The 18,709-nt window shown below is 42.6% G+C and overlaps 2 protein-coding genes across 3 annotated transcripts in view; one reads left to right on the forward strand and one right to left on the reverse strand.

The window, feature by feature from the left end:
• The window catches only part of SLC17A5 (solute carrier family 17 member 5), a 58,991-nt gene that overhangs the window by 27,597 nt on the left and 12,685 nt on the right, over positions 1-18,709 (forward strand). For both annotated transcript variants that reach the window (XM_030809323.1, XM_030809324.1), the window contains exons 7-9: positions 4,446-4,604; positions 11,220-11,352; positions 16,142-16,289. In XM_030809323.1, the coding sequence (XP_030665183.1) occupies positions 4,446-4,604; positions 11,220-11,352; positions 16,142-16,289 (440 nt within the window). The remainder of the gene's footprint in view (positions 1-4,445; positions 4,605-11,219; positions 11,353-16,141; positions 16,290-18,709) is intronic.
• LOC105738971 (40S ribosomal protein S27-like) lies at positions 8,136-8,452 on the reverse strand (the record flags this gene model as incomplete). Its single annotated transcript, XM_012502815.2, has 1 exon — positions 8,136-8,452. A coding segment is annotated over one exon (264 nt), but the record flags the coding sequence as incomplete, so codon positions are not given.

Genomic DNA, 18,709 nt, shown 5'->3' on the forward strand with positions numbered 1-18,709 from the left:
ACTTGTAATGTGGAAATACTATAAGTTGATCTTACAATTCATATTGGGAGAACAGAAAACTGTTGTGTTGTACCTAAGTTACAAATGAACACTAAGCTGGAATACATACATTTCACGTTCTTCTTTCTAATCCTCTAACCCTGTGGGCCTTGTATTTGTTTGATAAGCAGCTATTGAGAACCTGCCATGTGTAGGGCTTATGTGTTAGACATACAGCTCATCTTGGTTGGGTGATTGTCCAAAAACATCAGACTATCAAAAACTCAATATTTATAGGTTGTAAAAACATACCACTGTGACTAAAATTAAATATTTCTTATTTCAGGTTATATTTCCAAGAGGTAGGATACATTCTTCAGAATATATTCAGTTTTCAGAGATCAAATACATTTACGCTTGTACCTTTCAGCATAAAAGAATGATTTCACTTCCTTTGTGGATTTCAAAGCCATATAAAAAGAGCTATGTTCCAAATTCCTGCAAACTCTAAAATCCTCTCTGCCCTGAGCTTTTCAATCAAGAAGGATAAGGGCAGACTTTTTAAAATCTAATCTCTACAGCAGTTGGTCCCAAACTTGCTGCGCATTGAAATCACCCAGGGATCTTCAAAAACTAGGGATACTTACCTCCCACCCTCCCACAACCTATTTAATTGGTCTGTGGTGTGACCTTGGTCTCAGTGTTTTTAAGGCTCCCCTGGATGATTCTTATATGCAGCAAAGTTTGGGAACCCACTGCTCTATAGAATCACCAGTGAAGCCTTTTAAAACTTAGATTCCTTGGCCCTACACTCAGAGTTTTTTTGCTTTACTTGTTTTTATTTTGTTTATTCAATAGGCAGAGAGTAGAACACAGGCCCCTATAATTGTAAAGTATAGCTGGAGTTGAAAACCACTGCTGTAAAAGAATCAATGTTCTCTCTCCTTCTCTTTCCCTATATCTGTACATCTTTGATCATATTAAAAAATACAACCCGGCTCACGCTTGTAATCCCAGCACTTTGGGAGGCCGAGGCGGGCGGATCACGAGGTCAGGAAATCGAGACCACGGTGAAACCCCGTCTCTACTAAAAATTCAAAAAAATTAGCCGGCCGTGGTGGCGGGCGCCTGTAGTCCCAGCTACTCGGAGAGGCTGAGGCAGGAGAATGGCGTGAACCCGGGAGGCGGAGCTTGCAGTGAGCAGAGATCGCGCCACCGCTCTCCAGCCTGGGCGACAGAGCGAGACTCCGTCTCAAAAAAAAAAAAAAAAAAAAAAAAAAAATACAACCAAGCGCAATGGCTCACTGGCTCACGCCTGTAATCCCAACACTTTGGGAGGCCGAGGCTGGTGGATCACCTGAGATCAGGAGTTCGCCACGAGTCTGGCCAACACGGTGAAACCCCGTCTCTACTAAAAATTATTCTACTAAAAATACAAAAATCAGCCAGGGGTGGCAGCGGGCGCCTGTAATCCCAGCTACTTGGGAGGCTGAGGCAGGAGAATCGCTTGAACCTCAGAGGCAGAGGTTGCAGCAAGCCAAGATCACGCGACTGCACTCCATCCTGGACAACAGAGCAAGACTCCGTCTCATAAATAAATAATAATTTTTAAAAATTTGTAATTAAAAAACACAAGAGCATATCTACAAAGATGTCAAATGAAAAGTCCATATGAAAAAGGCCAGAAGAAGGTTGGGCAATACTGGTTCTTCCTCTTTTTAAAATAACAGCAACTGTGAACTCTGAAGGCAGAAACATAGATTGCTCTTGATTTTGAGAAAAACAACAGTCTTAGTGTATAGGAAATACAAAAATCTGATGCCCTAAATCGGTGGTATCCAAGCTTTCTTGATCATGCAAGAATCAATAAACAGGTGGGAGGCTCACAATCTGAATGTATGTGTGTATATATAGATATATTTTTTTTTCTTTTTTCTTTTGAGACGGAGTGTTGCTCTGTCGCAAAGCTAGAGTACAGTGGTGTGATCTCAGCTCACTGCAACATCCGCCTCCTGAGTTCAAGCGATTCTCCTGCCTCAGCCTCCCGAGTAGCTGGGATACAGGTCGCGCCACCACATCCAGCTAATTTTTGTATTTTTAATAGAGACGGGGTTTCACCATGTTGGCCAGGATGGTCTTGATCTCTTGACCTCGTGATTCGCCTGCCTCGGCCTCCCGAAGTGCTGGGATTACTGGCGTGAGCCACCACGCCTGGCCGTATATTTATTCTGGAGTTATCTATATGTACTATGATACTTATGTATATCATAAAATATATACACAAATAGACTTTTTAAAGGATGGATAGATGAAATAAACAGAATATACATAAAATTTACATCTTAATAGAAAAAAACTTTTTTGCTATAACTTAAAAATTACAAATAATTTGTTGTTTTTTTTTTTGAGACAGAGTCTCGCTCTGTCGCCCAGGGCAGGAGTGCAGTAGCGTGATCTCAGCTCACTGCAACCTCCGCCTTCCGGGTTCAAGCAATTCTCATGCCTCAGACTCTTAACCAGCTGGAATTACTGCTGCGCACCACCACACCCGGCTAATTTTTGTATTTTTAGTAGAGACAGGGTTTCACCATGTTGCCCAGGTTGGTCTCGAACTGTTGGCCTCCAGTTATCTACCCGCCTCGGCCTCCCAAAGTGCTAGAATTACAGGCGTGAGCCACCAGGCCCAGCCATAATTTGTTAATATAATAATGTTTAAAGGGAACAATGTGTTTGACTATGTTATAGTTAATGATCTGCCATTATTTTGCTTGGTGAAGTAGCTGACAAAGGACTCATCAAGAAAAGTGGCAGCTCGGCCGGGTACGGTGGCTCACGCCTGTAATCCCAGCACTTTGGGAGGCTGAGGCGGGCAGATCACGAGGTCAGGAGATCGAGACCATCCTGGCTAACATGGTGAAACTCTGTCTCTACTAAAAATACAAAACATTTGCTGGACATGGTGGCACTGCCTGTGGTTCTGGCTACTCAGGAGGCTGAGGCAGGAGAATCACTTGAACCCGGGAGGCAGAGGTTGCAGTGAGCTGAGATCGCACCACTGCACTCCAGCCTGGGCAATAGAGCAAGACTCCATCTCAAAAAAAATACATAGGCCAGGTGTGGTGGCTTACGCCTCTAATCCCAACACTTTGGGAGGCCAAGGCAGGCAGATCACCTGAGGTCAGGAGTTCAAGACCAGCCTGGCCAACATAGTGAAACCTTGTCTCTACTAAAAATACAAAAATTAGTCAGGTATGGTGGTACATGCCCATAGTCCCAGCTACTCGTGAGGCTGAGGCAGGAGAATCCAGCTTGAACTGGGGAGGCAGAAGTTGCAGTGAGCCAAGATTACGCCACTGCACTCCAGCCTGGGTGACAGAGCAAGACTCTCTTAAAATAAAATAAAATAGTACTTAAACTGCAATATGCTATAATACTCTGAGGGCAAACAAACAAGTGAGGATGCCGTTATTAACCCCTCTGAAATGGGGGACTCATACAATTTGTAATCACCTGACATACTCCAGGGCCAACATATTTATTAAATATTAATGGAGTGTTTTTTTATTTTTAGAATAAAAATGAGTAAAAATAGAAATAAATAGAAATATGTCTTTCCTCACCCCAGCAGATCATCTTGCATACCCCTATGGTGCTTTTACCCTGCCTTAAAGACCACTACTGCATATGGCTGCATACAGAAACCTTGTATTGCCTAATTCTTATGATCATTTCAATTGAATAAAGATTGGATAATTAAACATGAATTCTAACAGGACCTTCCAATCTCTTTCCTTTACCCTTATGTCAACCTCTGAATTTGACTGTGAAACTATATTTTAGAAATAGAGAATTCAGGCCGGGCACAGTGGCTTACGCCTGTAATCCCAGCACTTTGGGTCGGATCACTTCTAGTCAGGAGTTCAAGATCAGCCTAACCAACATGGCGAAACCCCGTTTCTACTAAAAATGCAAAAATTAGCCAGGCATGGTGGTGTATGCCTATAATCCCAGCTACTTGGGAGGCTGAGGCAGGAGAATCGCTTGAACCCAGGAGGCAGAGGTTGCAATGAGCCGAGATTGTGCCATTGCACTCCAGCCTGGGCAACAAGGGTGAAACTCCGTCTCAAAAAAGAAATAAATAAATAGATAAATCAATGCTGCAGGTGACTTCTGACATTCATAAAGAATGTTTAGGGTTGACATTATAGCTCTATGAATACGTTTTTACTTTTTCCTCTAATCTGAATCATGGACTTTCTAGTTAATATATTTTTTAAAAAATCAAACAATTAAATATTTATCATGTATTTTGCTATTTAATATTTCAAAGGAGTTGATTTAAAACTTTGGAATTTACTAATTAAGGTGATATTCTGTATGAATTCTGGATAGAGTTTTAGCTGTACGGTACAGATCTAAGCATTAACATAGCCGTAGTTTATCCTAATTATTCCTGTTTTCTTCAGCTTTCTTCACAGAAGTCAGTGCCGTGGGTACCCATTTTAAAATCCCTGCCACTTTGGGCTATTGTAGTCGCACACTTTTCTTACAACTGGACTTTTTATACTTTATTGACGTTATTGCCTACTTATATGAAGGAGATCCTAAGGTTCAATGTTCAAGAGGTAAGAAAAAATAATCATCTGCTTCTTATATATATAGTATAAGACCATACACAGAATTTGTTCTCATCTATTTAAAATTCAGTTATTTTGTATCTTCCATTTTACTCTGCTGTCCTAAATTTTAGAGATTCTTATGCATCAAAGGACTATCAAGAAAATGAAAAACAACCCACTGAATGGGAGAAAGCATTTATAAATCAAACATCTGATAAGGGTCTAGTATCCAGATATATTAAGAATTCTTAATTAGCCGGGTGTGTTGGCGGGCGCCTGTAGTCCCAGCTACTCGGGAGGCTGAGGCAGGAGAATGGCGTGAACCCGGGAGGCGGAGCTTGCAGTGAGCCGAGATCGCGCCACTGCACTCCAGCCTGGGGCACAGAGCAAGACTCCGTCTCAAAAAAAAAAAAAAAAAAAAAAAAAAAAGAATTCTTACAATTCAATAATAAAAAGACAACTCAGTTTTTAAAATGGGCAAAGGACTTGAATACGAATACACATTTTCCCAAAGTTACACAGATGGCTAATAAGCACGTGTAAGGATGCCCGACATCAGGCCGGGTGTAGTGGCTCAAACCTGTAATCCTACCACTTTGGGAGGTCAAGGCAGGTGGATCACTTGAGGCCAGGCATTCGAGACCAGACTGGGCAACATGGTGAAACCCTGTCTCTGTTAAAAATACAAAAAAAGCCAGGCGCGGTGGCTCACGCCTATAATCCCAGCACTTTGAGAGGCCGAGGCAGGCAGATCACCTGAAGTCAGGAGTTCGAGACCAGCCTGACCAACATGGAGAAACCCCGTCTCTACTAAAAATACAAAATTAGCCAGGTGTGGTAGTGCATGCCTGTAATCCCAGCTACTCAGGAGGCTGAGGCAGGAGAATTGCTTGAACCCGGGAAGCAGAAGTTGTGGTGACCTGGGATCAAGCCATTGCACTCCAGCCTGGGCAACAAGAGCGAAAGTCCATCTCAAAAAATAATAATAATAACACAAAAATAATCCCAGCACTTTGGGAGGCTGAGGCAGAAGGACTGCTTGAGCCCAGGAGTTCGAGACCAGACTGGATAATACAGCAAAACCGTCTCTACTAAAAATACAAAAAAAAATTAACCGGGCATGGTGGTATACACCTGTAATCCCAGCTACTAGGGAGGCTGAGGCACGAGAATCTCTTGAACCCAGGAGGCAAAGGTTGCAGTGAGCTGAGATCATGCCCCTGCACTCCAGCCTGGGCAGCAGAACAAGACTCTGTCCCAGGAAAAAAAAAAAAAAATACTAACAAGGCTGACTGCACAACCGCATTGGCTGCATGGACCTACCTGCTTTAAAAACTATTAAAGTGAATGCTCAGTCACTCACATTCCAAAGTATACTATAAACATTGGCCTGGCTATGTGGACCAAACCTTAAAACTTCAGGCAGCTAAGCTGTGAAGAACTCCTCTGTCTACTTCTGAAAAACAAGATCACTATATAGAAATATATCCACAAATTGCATTGACAGAAGTTAAATTGAAATTAGGCTTTGGCAATATCATGGGATGGATTCATTGTGAGCAATCTTATTTTTCCCAAGTTCTCTGTTAACAGAGCCTGATTATAATCTACTACCACATTTCAACTATAAAGTGGGGCTGATTTTTAAAAAAGAAAAAAATAAATAATATACTACTACAGTGATTAATTGCATTCAACTGTGCATTGAAAGATTAATTTGGTAATTATCATTTGGGGTAAAACTGAGATCCACAGGAAGATTAAAAATAGCAAATCCAGCCAGGCCTGGTGGTTCACACCTGTAATCCCAGCACTTTGGGAGGCCGAGGTGGGCAGATCACTTGAGGTCAGGAGTTTGAGGCCAGCCTGGCCAACATGGTGAAACCCCATCTCTACTAAAAATATAAAAATTAGCCAGGCATGGTGGCAGGCACTTGTAGTCCTAGCTACTCAAGACGCTGAGGCAGGAGAATCGCTGGAACCCAGTAGGCAGAGGTTGCAGTGAGCTGAGGCCACGCCATTGCACTCCAGCCTGGGCAACAGAGCAAGACTCCATCTCAAAAAAAAAGCAAATTCTCAAAATCATATTAACAAAATCTCTTATTTTACTTATAAAGTATATTTAAAGATTACTACACTGATGTTTCTATTTGAGATTTTCCAGGAAGAACTATGTATGGAAGAAATAAAATATCAATAGCTGGCCAGTAATTAATGTTGTGTACTTTATTTTATTTATTTATTTTTTTGAGATGGAGTCTCGCTCTATCACCCAGGCTGGAGTGCAGTGGCACGATCTCGGCTCACTGCAAGCTCCACCTCTCGGGTTCACGCCATTCTCCTGCCTCAGCCTCCCGAGTAGCTGGGACTACAGGCGCCCGCCACCACGCCGGGCTAATTTTTTGTTGTTGTGTACTTTAAAACAGGGATCTTTTATCTTGCATTTTCATAGACAAAAAGGTTTATCTTAATTAAAATTAAAAGAAATGTGAATATAGGACCTTCTTTCAGTCTGTAAAATAAAAAGAAATGTGAATAGAGTTTGAAAATAATTCTATAATTATATAGCCCATTTTTTAATGGATTTTTTTCTTGAAAATCAATGTATTACATTCATGAAATGGCCTAGGTGTTTTTGTTTTTGTTTTTTTTAAATAGTAGAGATGGAGTTTCCCATTGTTGTCCAGGTTGGTTTCATACTCCTGAGCTCAAATGATTCTCCTGCCTCAGCCTCCCAAAGTGTTGGGATTACAGGCGTGAACCACCCTGCCTGGCCATCAAATGGCCTTTGTTCAAAATAAAGTTTGCTTTGAGAAGCATGGTGCAGGCATGCCTCCTTTTATTGCACTTTGCTTTATTATACTCTGCAAATACTGTATTTTTTATGAATTGAAGATTTGTGCTAACCCTGCATGGAGCAAATCTGTTAGCACCATTTTTCCAACAGCATGTGCTCACTTCAGGGCTCTTGATCCTTGATGTTAGTGTTGTAATTGTTTGGGGGCACCATAATCCTTCCCCATAAAAGATGGCAAACGTAATAAATGTTGAGTGTCTTCTGACAGCTCTGCCAACCAGCCATTACCCCATCTCTTTCCTTCTCCTTGAGCTTCCCTATTCCCTGAGACACAACAATATTGAAATTAGGCTGGTTAATAACCCTACAGTGGCCAGGCGCAGTGGCTCACGCACCTAGCACTTTAGGAAGCCGAGGCAGGCGGATTGCCTTCGCTCAAGAGTTCGAGACCAGCCCGAGCAACACGGTGAAATCTCATCTCTACTAAAATACAAAAGAAGTTAGCCAGGCGTGGCAGCTCGTGCCTGTAATCCCAGCACCTGGGGAGACTGAGGCAGGAGAATTCCTTGAACCCGGGAGGCAGAAGTTGCAGTGAGCCAAGATCACAGCACTGCACTCCAGCCTGGGTGACAGAGCAAGACTCCGTCTGTACAGAAAAACAAAATAAATAACCCTACAATGGCCTGCAAGTATTCAAGTGAAAGCAAGAGTCACATATCTCTCATTTTTTTAATCTTTTATCTAAAATGTGTTTATTGAGATGGTTTTCCACTCATCTTGATTCAGAGTGCTCTTAGGGCTGCTTCCTGCTGAAGGAACATCCTTCCATAAGCCTTGCTTTTTCTTCTGTAGGCTGGCAGAGGACAATGGAGCACCCAACACACAAAACTACTCTTTGTGCATGAGTAAAGACCGTGGTGATTTTATAGCATCCTGGGCACTTCACATCCATGAAATAGGAATTGGTGCTCTGCACCAGGCATTTCTTCTTGTGTTTCCTCTTCTCCTGTTCTGGAGAGGGATGGAGGAGATTTTTTGCAAGAGGTGTGTTCTCATGGGTAGGTCGTCACCACCAGAAACTCATTTTATTTTATTTTATTTAAGACTGAGTCTTGCTCTGTCACCCAGGCTAGAGTTCAGTGGTACGACCTCAGCTCACTGCAACCTCCACCTCCTGGGTTCAAGCGATTCTCCTCTGTCAGCCCCGCAAGTACCTGGGATTTCGGGTATGTGCCACCACACCTGGCTAAATTTTTTATTTTTATAGAAACACGGTTTTACCATGTTGGCCAGGCTGGTCTTAAACTCCTGACCTCAAGTGATCCCTTTGCCTTGGCCTCCCAAAGGTCTGGGATTACAGACGTGAGCCAACACGCCTGCAAAAAAATTGGAATCAATTTTTTTAAATAAATGAATACAAGGGATCATATCCTTGAAGAGAAAACTTAACAACTGTGGAAGATGCCTGTGGAATGTATAAATGCTGAAGACTTTAGTGTATTTAGGTTGTTGCCCGGGCTGGAGCACAGTGGCGCAATCTTGGCTCACTGCAACCTCCGCCTCTCCGGTTCAAGCGATTCTCCTGCCTCGGCCTCCCGAGTAGCTGGGATTACAGGCATCCACCACCACACCTAATTTTTGTATTATTAGTAGAGATGAGGTTTCACCATGTTCACCAAGCTGGTCTCAAACTCCTGACCTCAGGTGATCCACCTGCCTTGGCCTCCCAAAGTGCTGGGATTACAGGCATGAGCCACCGTGCCTAGCCGGCGGTTTTTAACATTGCAACTTGAAGTGGAAAAATTACTAACTGTGAAGAATTATCAACCTTATCCCACCAGGAAACAAAATCAAGATCAGAAAATTCACTTCTCTGATTTACTACAGCTTATTCTTTTTTATTCTCCTACTAATATTTTGAAACCATTTATTCTTACACAGGATTTTGCCACAGATAATGATATATGTGATCCCACTGTGCAGAAGTCTAAATGGAATGAAGTGTGTTTTTTTTCTTGTTTTTTGTTTTTTTTTCTTTCTGAGACAGAGTCTTGCTCTGTCACCCACGCTGGACTGCACCAGAGCAATCTTGGCTCACTGCAACCTCCACCTCCCAGGTTCAAGCGATTCTTCTGCCTCAGCCTCCCAAGTAGCTGGGATTACAGTCATGTATCACGATGCCCAGCTAATTTTTTGTATTTTTAGTAGATACAGGGTTTTGCCATGTTGGCCAGGCTGGTCTTGAGCCCTGTCCTCAAGTGATTCTCCCTCTACAGCCTCCCAAAGTGCTAGGATTACAGGCATGAGCCACTGTGCCCAGCCAAGCTTTTTTTTTTTTAAAGGAAGTAGAATAGGCAATGCTTGGTGATTGGACGTGAAATATGAGGGAAAAGAAACCATCAAGAAAGACTCTCAGAGGCCAGGCGTGGTGGCTCATCCCTGCAATCCCAGCACTTTGGGAGGCTGAGGCGGCCAGATCACTTGAAGTCAGGAGTTCAAGATCAGCCTGGCCAACATGGCGAAACTCCGTCTCTACTAAAAATACAAATTAGCCGGACGTGGTGACACACGCCTGCACTCCCAGCTACTCAGGAGGCTGAGGCAGGAGAATTGCTTGAACCCAGAAGGTGGAGGTTGCAATGAGCTGAGATCACGCCACTGCACTCCAGCCTAGGCAACAGAGCAAGACTCTGTCTCAAAAGAAAAAAAAAAAAACGACTCTCCAGTTCTGTTAAAAATAAACGTGTGTGTGTGTGTGTGTGTGTGTGTGTGTAGTAAATGAACATGTAATGCACTTTTGAGTTATGATTTTACTGGGCACCGATCTTTTAAAAGCAAAATATGGCCTAGGTTCTTTAATAGATAAATTGTAAGAAAAAAATGAATGGAAGGGAACTTACAGATTTAAAGAGACATAAAAGGCAAATCAAAAAAATTTTAATGGCCAAGACTAAACTGAAGTGTCTAGGGATGTACATTTGGGTGATGTAACTACAAATAAAAGTGAGTACATGATTACTATACACCAAAACGAGGTTAACGTTTATTTAAGGGGGGAGGAAGGGGGCTGTGATAGGACTAGGACCATGAAGGGTCTTCTGGCGAGGCTGGCAAAGTTCTATTTCTTGACCTAGATGGTCATTAGAAAGACTCAGGAGGCCAGGCGCAGTGGCTTATGCCTGTAATCCCAGTACTTTGGGAGGCCAAGGCGGGTGGATCACAAAGTCAGGAGTTCAAGACCAGCCTGGCCAAGATGGTGAAACTCCATCTCTAATAAAAATACAAAAATTAGCCAGGTGTGGTGGCAGGTGCCTGTAACCCCAGCTACTCAGGAGGCTGAGGCAGGAGAATCACTTGAACCCAGGAGGCAGAGGTTGCAGTGAGCCGCGATCGCACCCCTGTACTCCAGCCTGAGAGACAGAGTAAGACTCTGTCTCAAAAAAAAAAAAAAAAAAAAATTTTTTTAAATAAATAAGTGAGAATGGAAGATGAAAATGTTCAGTAGGGAGAATCCATAGGCTAACAGGAAGGCTTGTCTTCTCCCACAACCCAAATCCCAGAGAAACAGTCAAAATTACCCGAAGCAGACAGGACTAGGGCAAGCCTTATTTCCCTCTGATACAGACTCTTAGGGACTGCCTTGGACTGAACCCTATAATCCTTCTGAAAGCCAGACTTACTTACTGTAATTATATTAAAAAATTAACAACATATTGCTATGCATTTCCTTTGCTTTTGAGTGGTGGTCATTGGCTGTGATGAATGTGTATGTTTTGTTTTTTTCTCTCACTGTAATTAATCCTGTATCTTCTTATTCCTTCCAGAATGGGTTTTTGTCTTCATTGCCTTATTTAGGCTCTTGGTTATGTATGATCCTGTCTGGTCAAGCTGCTGACAATTTAAGGGCAAAATGGAATTTTTCAACTTTATGTGTTCGCAGAATTTTTAGCCTTATAGGTAAGTGAAGCAAATCAGGTTTTGTTTTGCTTTACAGTTATTTACCATGTTTACAGTTATTGGAGATAGGAAAACAAAGTGTGTTTCCCAGTTTTACACACAGTTAACACAATACTCAACACAGAACACTTCGCTCTGATCACCAAAATGTTTGTGGGGATTTCTGCCTACACATAACCAGTTCTGCAGCGGACACCAGCTAGGTATCCTGTAATTCAGTTCTGACACTGTCCAGCTGGCGGTAGCATCAGATCCTATAGGTTGAGGGCTCAGTTCCACAAGACCGCCCCCCTATTTCGGATACCAATCACAAGTCCCAGCTTGTGACCTCTGCTTCTGACTGACCGGCTATAAATCAGGGTTCCCATGACTCTCTTGTCAGGTTCAGTTAATCTGCTAGAGCATCTCAGAGAACTCAGAGAAACACTTTATTTTATGTTTACCCACTTATTATAAAGGGTATTGCAAAGGATATAGATGAACAGCCAGATGGAAAAGCCGCATAGGGCAACATATGTGGGACCGAGTAGGGAGTTTTCATGCCCTCTCCTGGAACACCACCCTCCAAGAACCCCGACCTCAAAAGTTCATCCAAACCCTGTCCCTTTGAGTTTGTATGGAGACTTCATTAAATGGGCATGATTGATTAAATCATTGGCCATTGGTGACTGACTCAACCTTCAGCCCCTCTCCCCTCTCTGGAGTTTGGGGGTGGTGCCAAAAGTCCCAGACCTCTAATCCAGCCACCATCCTGAAGCTGTATGGGGACCCCCAGCCACCAGTTGTCTCATTAGCATACAAAAGACACTGTTACCACTCCAGAAATTCCAAAAGTTTTAGGAGCTGTGTGCCAAAAAACCAGGGGCAGAGACCAAATATATATTTCTTTTTTAAAACAATTTTTTAATAGAAATGGGGTCTTGCTATGTTGCCCAGTCTGGTCTTGAATTCCTGGCCTCAAGTGATCTTCCTGCCTCAGCATCCCAAAATGTTGGGATTACAGACATGAGCAACCACACTGGCCATATTTCTTTTCTTTTTTTTTTTCTTGAGACAGGGGGTCACTCTTAGCCCAGGCTCGAGTGTGGTGGCATGATCTTGACTCACTGCAGCCTCAACCTCCTCAGCCTCAGGTGATCCTCCCACCTCAGCCTCCTGAGTAGCTAGGACTACAGGCACACACCACCATACCCAGCTAATTTTTTAATTTTTACTAAAGACGGGGTTTCACCACGTTGTCCAGGCTGGTCTTTAACTCCTGAACTGAAGCCATCTGCCCACCTTGGCCTCCCAAAGTGCTGGGACTACAGGAGTGAGCCACCACACGCAGCCCCAACCATTTGTTTAATTTTTTTCTTTAATGGGACAAGGCCTCACTTTATTGCCCACATTGGCCTTGAACTCCTGGCCTTAAGCAATCCTGCTGCTTCAGCCTCCCAAAGTGCTAGGATTACAGGTGTGAGCCACCACACCCAGCCCCCAGCCATATTTTTTAAAATCACAATATCACAACAGTTCAAGACAAAATAAAAATGATAATATTAGTCATTTATTTTGTTCACATAACAAAACACTGTGATGCATTTAAGTGCATTTCTTTACAATATTTTTCTTTTTGAATCGTACATTTTGAGGATTAGGATTTGTAATATTCACTGGGCGTGGTGGCTTATGCCTGTAATCCTAGCACTTTGGGAGGCTGAGGATCACAAGGTCAGGAGTTCGAGACCAGCCTGACCAACATGGTGAAATCCTGTCTACTAAAAATACAAAAATCAGCTGGGCGTGGTGGCAAGTGCCTGTAATCCCAGCTACTTGGGAGGCTGAAGCAGGAGAATTGCTTGAACCCAGGAGGCAGAGGTTGCAGTGAGCTGAGATCGCGCCACTGCACTCCAGCCTGGGCAACAGAGTGAGATCCTGTCTCAAAAAAAAAAAAGATTTATAAAAGATTTATCTCCACCATGGCTTATAATTATTTTTAAAATGGCTTGCTGCGCCAAACATCACCCCTCACAATTTTATATATCACTGTGCTTTCAGCTCAGACTTTGCAATGAAGATTTTTATATCAACTTTAGACAAGATGTAATCAAAGTATTTTTAAGCCTCCATCCCTTTTCTAAGTGAATGCATTTTCAGTTTCAATCCAAAAATATTTACTAGCATTATTATGTCAGATAAGGAGCTATAAATCAAAGAACTCAAACCATAAATAATCATGTGTTTCAGACTCTGCTTTCAAAAAAGTAATTTTTTTTTTTTTGAGACAGGGTCTTGCTCCATTGGCCAGGATGGGCAACCATGGTTCACTGCAGCCTTAACCTCCTAAACTCAAGCAATTCTCCCACCTCAGTCTCCTGAGCAGCTGGGACTACAGGTCACGCCACAGCACCCGGCTAATTATTTTTGATTTTTTGTAGAGACATGGTTTTACCATGTTGCTCAGGTTAGTCACAAATTCCTGGGCTCAAGCGATCCTTCCACCTCAGCCTTTCAAAGTGCTGGAATTACAGGCATGAGCCACTGTGCCCGGCCTAGAAAGGTAACTTTTAAAACTATCTAATCAGTTGGGCATGATGGTATGTATCTGTAGTCCCAGCTACTCCAGAGGCTAAGGTGAGAAAATCTTTGAGCCTAGTTGTTGAGGCTGCAGAGAGCTATGATCACAACACTGCACTCCAACCTAGGCAGCAGAGCAATACCCTGTCTCTAAAAATAGTTAGAAGAGAAGTACATAAAAATAAAACTATCTAAGACAATCATTTAACTTTTTAAAGGTCTCCAGTAGAGACCCTGGAAGTCTCAGTGGCTATACTTGAGTAATTACATTATGGAAAGACCCTGGCTGGGCTCGGTGGCTCTTGCCTGTAATCCCAGCACTTTGGGAGGCAGAGGCGGAGGCGGGCAGATACTTGAGGTCAGGAGCTCAAAACCAGGCTGGCCAACATGGTGAAACCCCATCTCTAATACAAAAATTAGCTTGGCATGGTGGTGTGTGGCTGTCCCAGCTATTTGGGAGGCTGAGGCAGGAGAATTGCTTGAACCTGGGAGGCGGAGGTTGCAGTGAGCCAAGATTACGCCACTGCACTCCAGTCTGGACAAAAAGTGTGAAAAAAAAAAAATTAGCCAGGCATGGTGACACATGCCTGTAATCCCAGCTACTCAGGAGGCTGAGGCACAAGACTTGCTTACACCTGGGAGCCAGAGGTTGCAGTGAGCTCAGATTGTGCCACTGCACTGCAGCCTAGGTAACAGAATGAGGCCCTATTTCAAAATAAATAAATAAAAGTAATGAAATTAAATTAAATCAGACATGGTGGTGTGCACCCGTAGTCCCAGCTACTCAGGAAGCCAAGGCAGAGGATCAAGTGAGCAGAGGATCACTTGAGCCTGGGAAGTCAAGGCTGCAGTGAGCCATGATCGCACCACTGCACTCCACCTTGATGACAGTGAGACCCTGTCTCAAAAAAAAAAGAAAAGAAATAAATAAGTAAATAAATGTAATTGAAATTTTTTTTAAAGTTCCTCAGTTGCAGTATATACAAATACAGCATTTCCATCACCACAGAGAGCTATTGGATAGCACCGCTGTAGACATAGAAAAACTGACAGCCCACTCATTAAGTCCCTTCTCATATTTTACGCTTAACTGCCTGTAATAACCAATGTGTATTCTTATCAGTTGTTAATACTAGGGAGGATTCCTGCAGATTATGTGGAGCAGAAAAAAAAAAAAACCAAGGCTGGGCGTGGTGGCTTACACCTGTAATCCCAGCACTTTGGGAGGCAAGGTGGGTGGATCACTTGAGGTCAGGAGTTCGAGAACAGCCTGGCCAACATGGCAAAACCCCATCTCTACTAAAAATACAAAAATTAGCTGAGTGTGGTGGCCCAGGCCTGTAATTCCAGCTATTCAGGAGGCTGAGGCAGGAGAATCACTTGAACCTGGGAGGCGGAGGTGGCAGTGAGCCCAGATCACGCCACTGCACTCCAGCCTGGGTGACAGAGCGAGACTCCAGCTCAAAAAAAAAGAGAGACAGAGAGAGAGAATGAAGACAGAGATTTTTAAAAATCTTTCTAAGAGACAACGTCTCCCTCTGACAACCCAGGCTGGAGTGCAGTGGTGCCATCATAGCTCACTGTAACCTTGAACTTCTGGGCTCAAGCAATCCTCCCGCCTCAGCCTCCTGAGCAGCCAGGACTACAGGTGTGCACTACCATGCCTGGCGAATTTTGTTTTTAATATTTCGTAGAGACAGGGTCTTGCTGTGTTGCCCAGTCTGGCCTCAAACTCCTGGCCTCAAGTGATTCTCCCGCCTCAGCCTCCTAAAGTGCTGGTATTACAGGTGTGAGCTGCTACATCCGGGCAAGATGGAGTATTATTCTAACCTCATCCAACAGAGTTTATTATTCAGTTTATCTCCTTTGGTTATATGTATTTTAAATCACATTCTGTGTCAGCTATTGCTTCTCTCTAGAAACATATTTTTAAGTTGTTCTTGTCTCTTTCTTCTCTAACACCATGGAATTTTAGCTGAGTTTTGGCCACATGTAGATTTAATAACATTGCATAATGAGATTTTCCTTTTATAGTGTATTGGTTGTATTATGCCCATGTTTTCCAGCAGTTTTTTTTTTTTTTTTTCTCATGAAATTTGTTAGTCTTCCAGGCAATATAGTGTTTCTACAGTAGGTGGCAGCAATTTCAAATTTCAGATTTATACCATATTAAGCTAGAGCAAATATTAATGCTGGGTTTTTTTTCCCTTTTATAACTTTTTAACTCCAGGAATGATTGGACCTGCAGTATTCCTGGTAGCTGCTGGCTTCATTGGTTGTGATTATTCTTTGGCCGTTGCTTTCCTAACTATATCAACAACACTGGGAGGCTTTTGCTCTTCTGGATTTAGCATCAACCATCTGGATATTGCTCCTTCGTGAGTACTAATATAAAGATTTGCTGTGATTGACTTTAAATGATATTTTTAAAAATCCTGATAAAAAGCCAGAGGCGGTGACTCATGCCTGTAATCCCAGCACTTTGGGAGGCCAAGGCAGGCGGATAACCTGAGGTCAGGAGTTTGAGACCAGCCTGGCCAATATGGCGAAGCCCTATCTCTACTAAAAATACAAAAATTAGCCAGGCATGATGGCGGGCACCTGTAATCCCAGCTACCAGGAGGCTGAGGCAGGAGAATTGCTTGAACCCAGGAGGCAGAGGTTCAGTGAGCTGAGATCGCGTCATTGCACTTCAGCCTGGGCAACAAGAGTGAGACTCCATCTAAAAAAAAAAAACCTGATAAAATAGATATGATATAAAACTTACCATTTTTAAGTATGCAGTTCTGTGGCATTAAGTATTCACATTGTTTCATAACTAGCATCACCAACAATCTCTAGAACAATTTCATCTTCTCAATAGAAACTGTACCCATTAAACACCATCTCCCATTTCTCCTTCCTCCCAGGCCCTGGCAACCAACATTCTACTTTCCGCCTCTATGGATTTGACTACTATAGGAATGACTTTAAATTGTTAACAAGATTTTAATTTACACAATAATTAAAGCAGGAAGTAGTTTTTAAATTTAAACTTTTAACTATCATCACCTCTGTCCACAGTACTCTCATTAGAACATTGCAATAACTCATTATAACTGTGTCTGTTCACCCAGCTAGACTAGGAACTCTGTGAAGGCAGAAACTTCTTTATTGTCCTCAGGGCTCTCCATGGCACTTGGCATGTAGTAGGCGTTTTGTCAGATGAATGAATGTCAAAGAGTAGACCAATTGATTTGTCTGACTATATTACCCATGTGCAAATATATTTGTGTAGCACTTGATAGTTTACACATCACTTTCATAAGCACTATCCATTTTATCCTTAAAGTATTCCTTTGAAGTATTTTTGCCCTATTTGAATGCTAAAGAAACTTAAGAGAAGTTAAGCGATTTATCTTACAGCACACAGCTAATATAATAAATGATAGAGCCAAAACTTGAACCTAAAATTTTTACTTTTAAGCCCAAAATTCTTTCTATAGCTACCTCTCTGGAAACATTCTTTGAGCCACATACTTCTAAAACCATTTTGTGCCAGTTGACAAGGTAAATAAGGGAGCTATGTAAATATTTTAACCCAAAAGTTTTAATACACTTTATTTGTAAAAATAATAGATATGAATTTATTTTGGAGAAAAGACAGATGGACTCTTACCCTCTTTTCACTACCTCAAAATCTTCACACCTGGACTGCTACAGAATCTTCTGATTTCTATGAATCCTCAGTCTCCTATCCCTTCAATAAATACTCTAAGATAAGCTGCACTCTGTCACCCAGGCTAGAGTGCAGTGACGCCATTGTAGTTCACTGTAGCCTTGAACTCCTGGGATCAAGTAATCCTTCCTGCTCAGCCTCCTGAGTCGCTGGGACTGCAGGCACACATCGCCATGCCTGGTTAATTTTTCAAAAAATATTTTGTAGAGATGGGGTCTCCCTGTCTTGCCCAGGATAGTCTCAGTCTCCTGGCCTCGAGTGATCTTCCCGCCTCAGCCCCCTGAAGTGCTAGGATTACAGGCGTGAGCCACAGCACCTGGCTAAGACTTGAGGTTTTGTCAAGCCTAGGGTTGACGAATAGTCAAAGGGATATGGGAATTGAGAGTTTTGGCAAGAAATAGTTCTAGGCTATGTTATCGCTTAGGATGTTTTTAGTTGAAGTATAGAAATTCTAATTTAAACTGGGCTAAACAGCATAATCTATTGATTCACTTAATTGTATCCAGAGATAATAGGCTTCAGGCAAGAGTTGATATCCAGCTGCCTACTAATATCACCACAGATTGTTTCTTTCTCACTCTCTGTCTTTTACAGTAGTAGTTTTGTCCTAAGACTGAGTCTGCTTATAAAAATCACACAATGAAATGATTGCCAGCAACAATCAGGACTACATGCTTCTTCATTCACATCAAGCAGAAAGAAAAGGATCTTTTCCTCTCTCAACCATGGAAATAAGTCCTGGGCTTCATTTTGGTTGACCCAAACTGAGTCAAATGAACCAACCCCAATGGCCAAGAGAATATCATGTGACTTTAGGACAATCAGCACCTACCCCAAAAGTTAGAAGTCAAAGGGTCAGTGCCCCTCAGACATCATTATTGCTACACAGACGGGGGTGGGGAGTGGGAATGGACGCTGAGGAATCCATCAGTAACATCCACTATAAGACATGAAGATGTGAATAAACATGAGTCATTTTGAGCCAGGCACGGTAGCTCATGCCTGTAATCCCAACACTTTGGGAGGCTGAGGCAGGTGGATCACCTGAGGTCAGGAGTTCAAGATCAGCCTGGCCAACAT

Source organism: Nomascus leucogenys, chromosome 3 (assembly GCF_006542625.1).
Source record: "Nomascus leucogenys isolate Asia chromosome 3, Asia_NLE_v1, whole genome shotgun sequence".
Classification (NCBI taxonomy): domain Eukaryota; kingdom Metazoa; phylum Chordata; class Mammalia; order Primates; family Hylobatidae; genus Nomascus; species Nomascus leucogenys.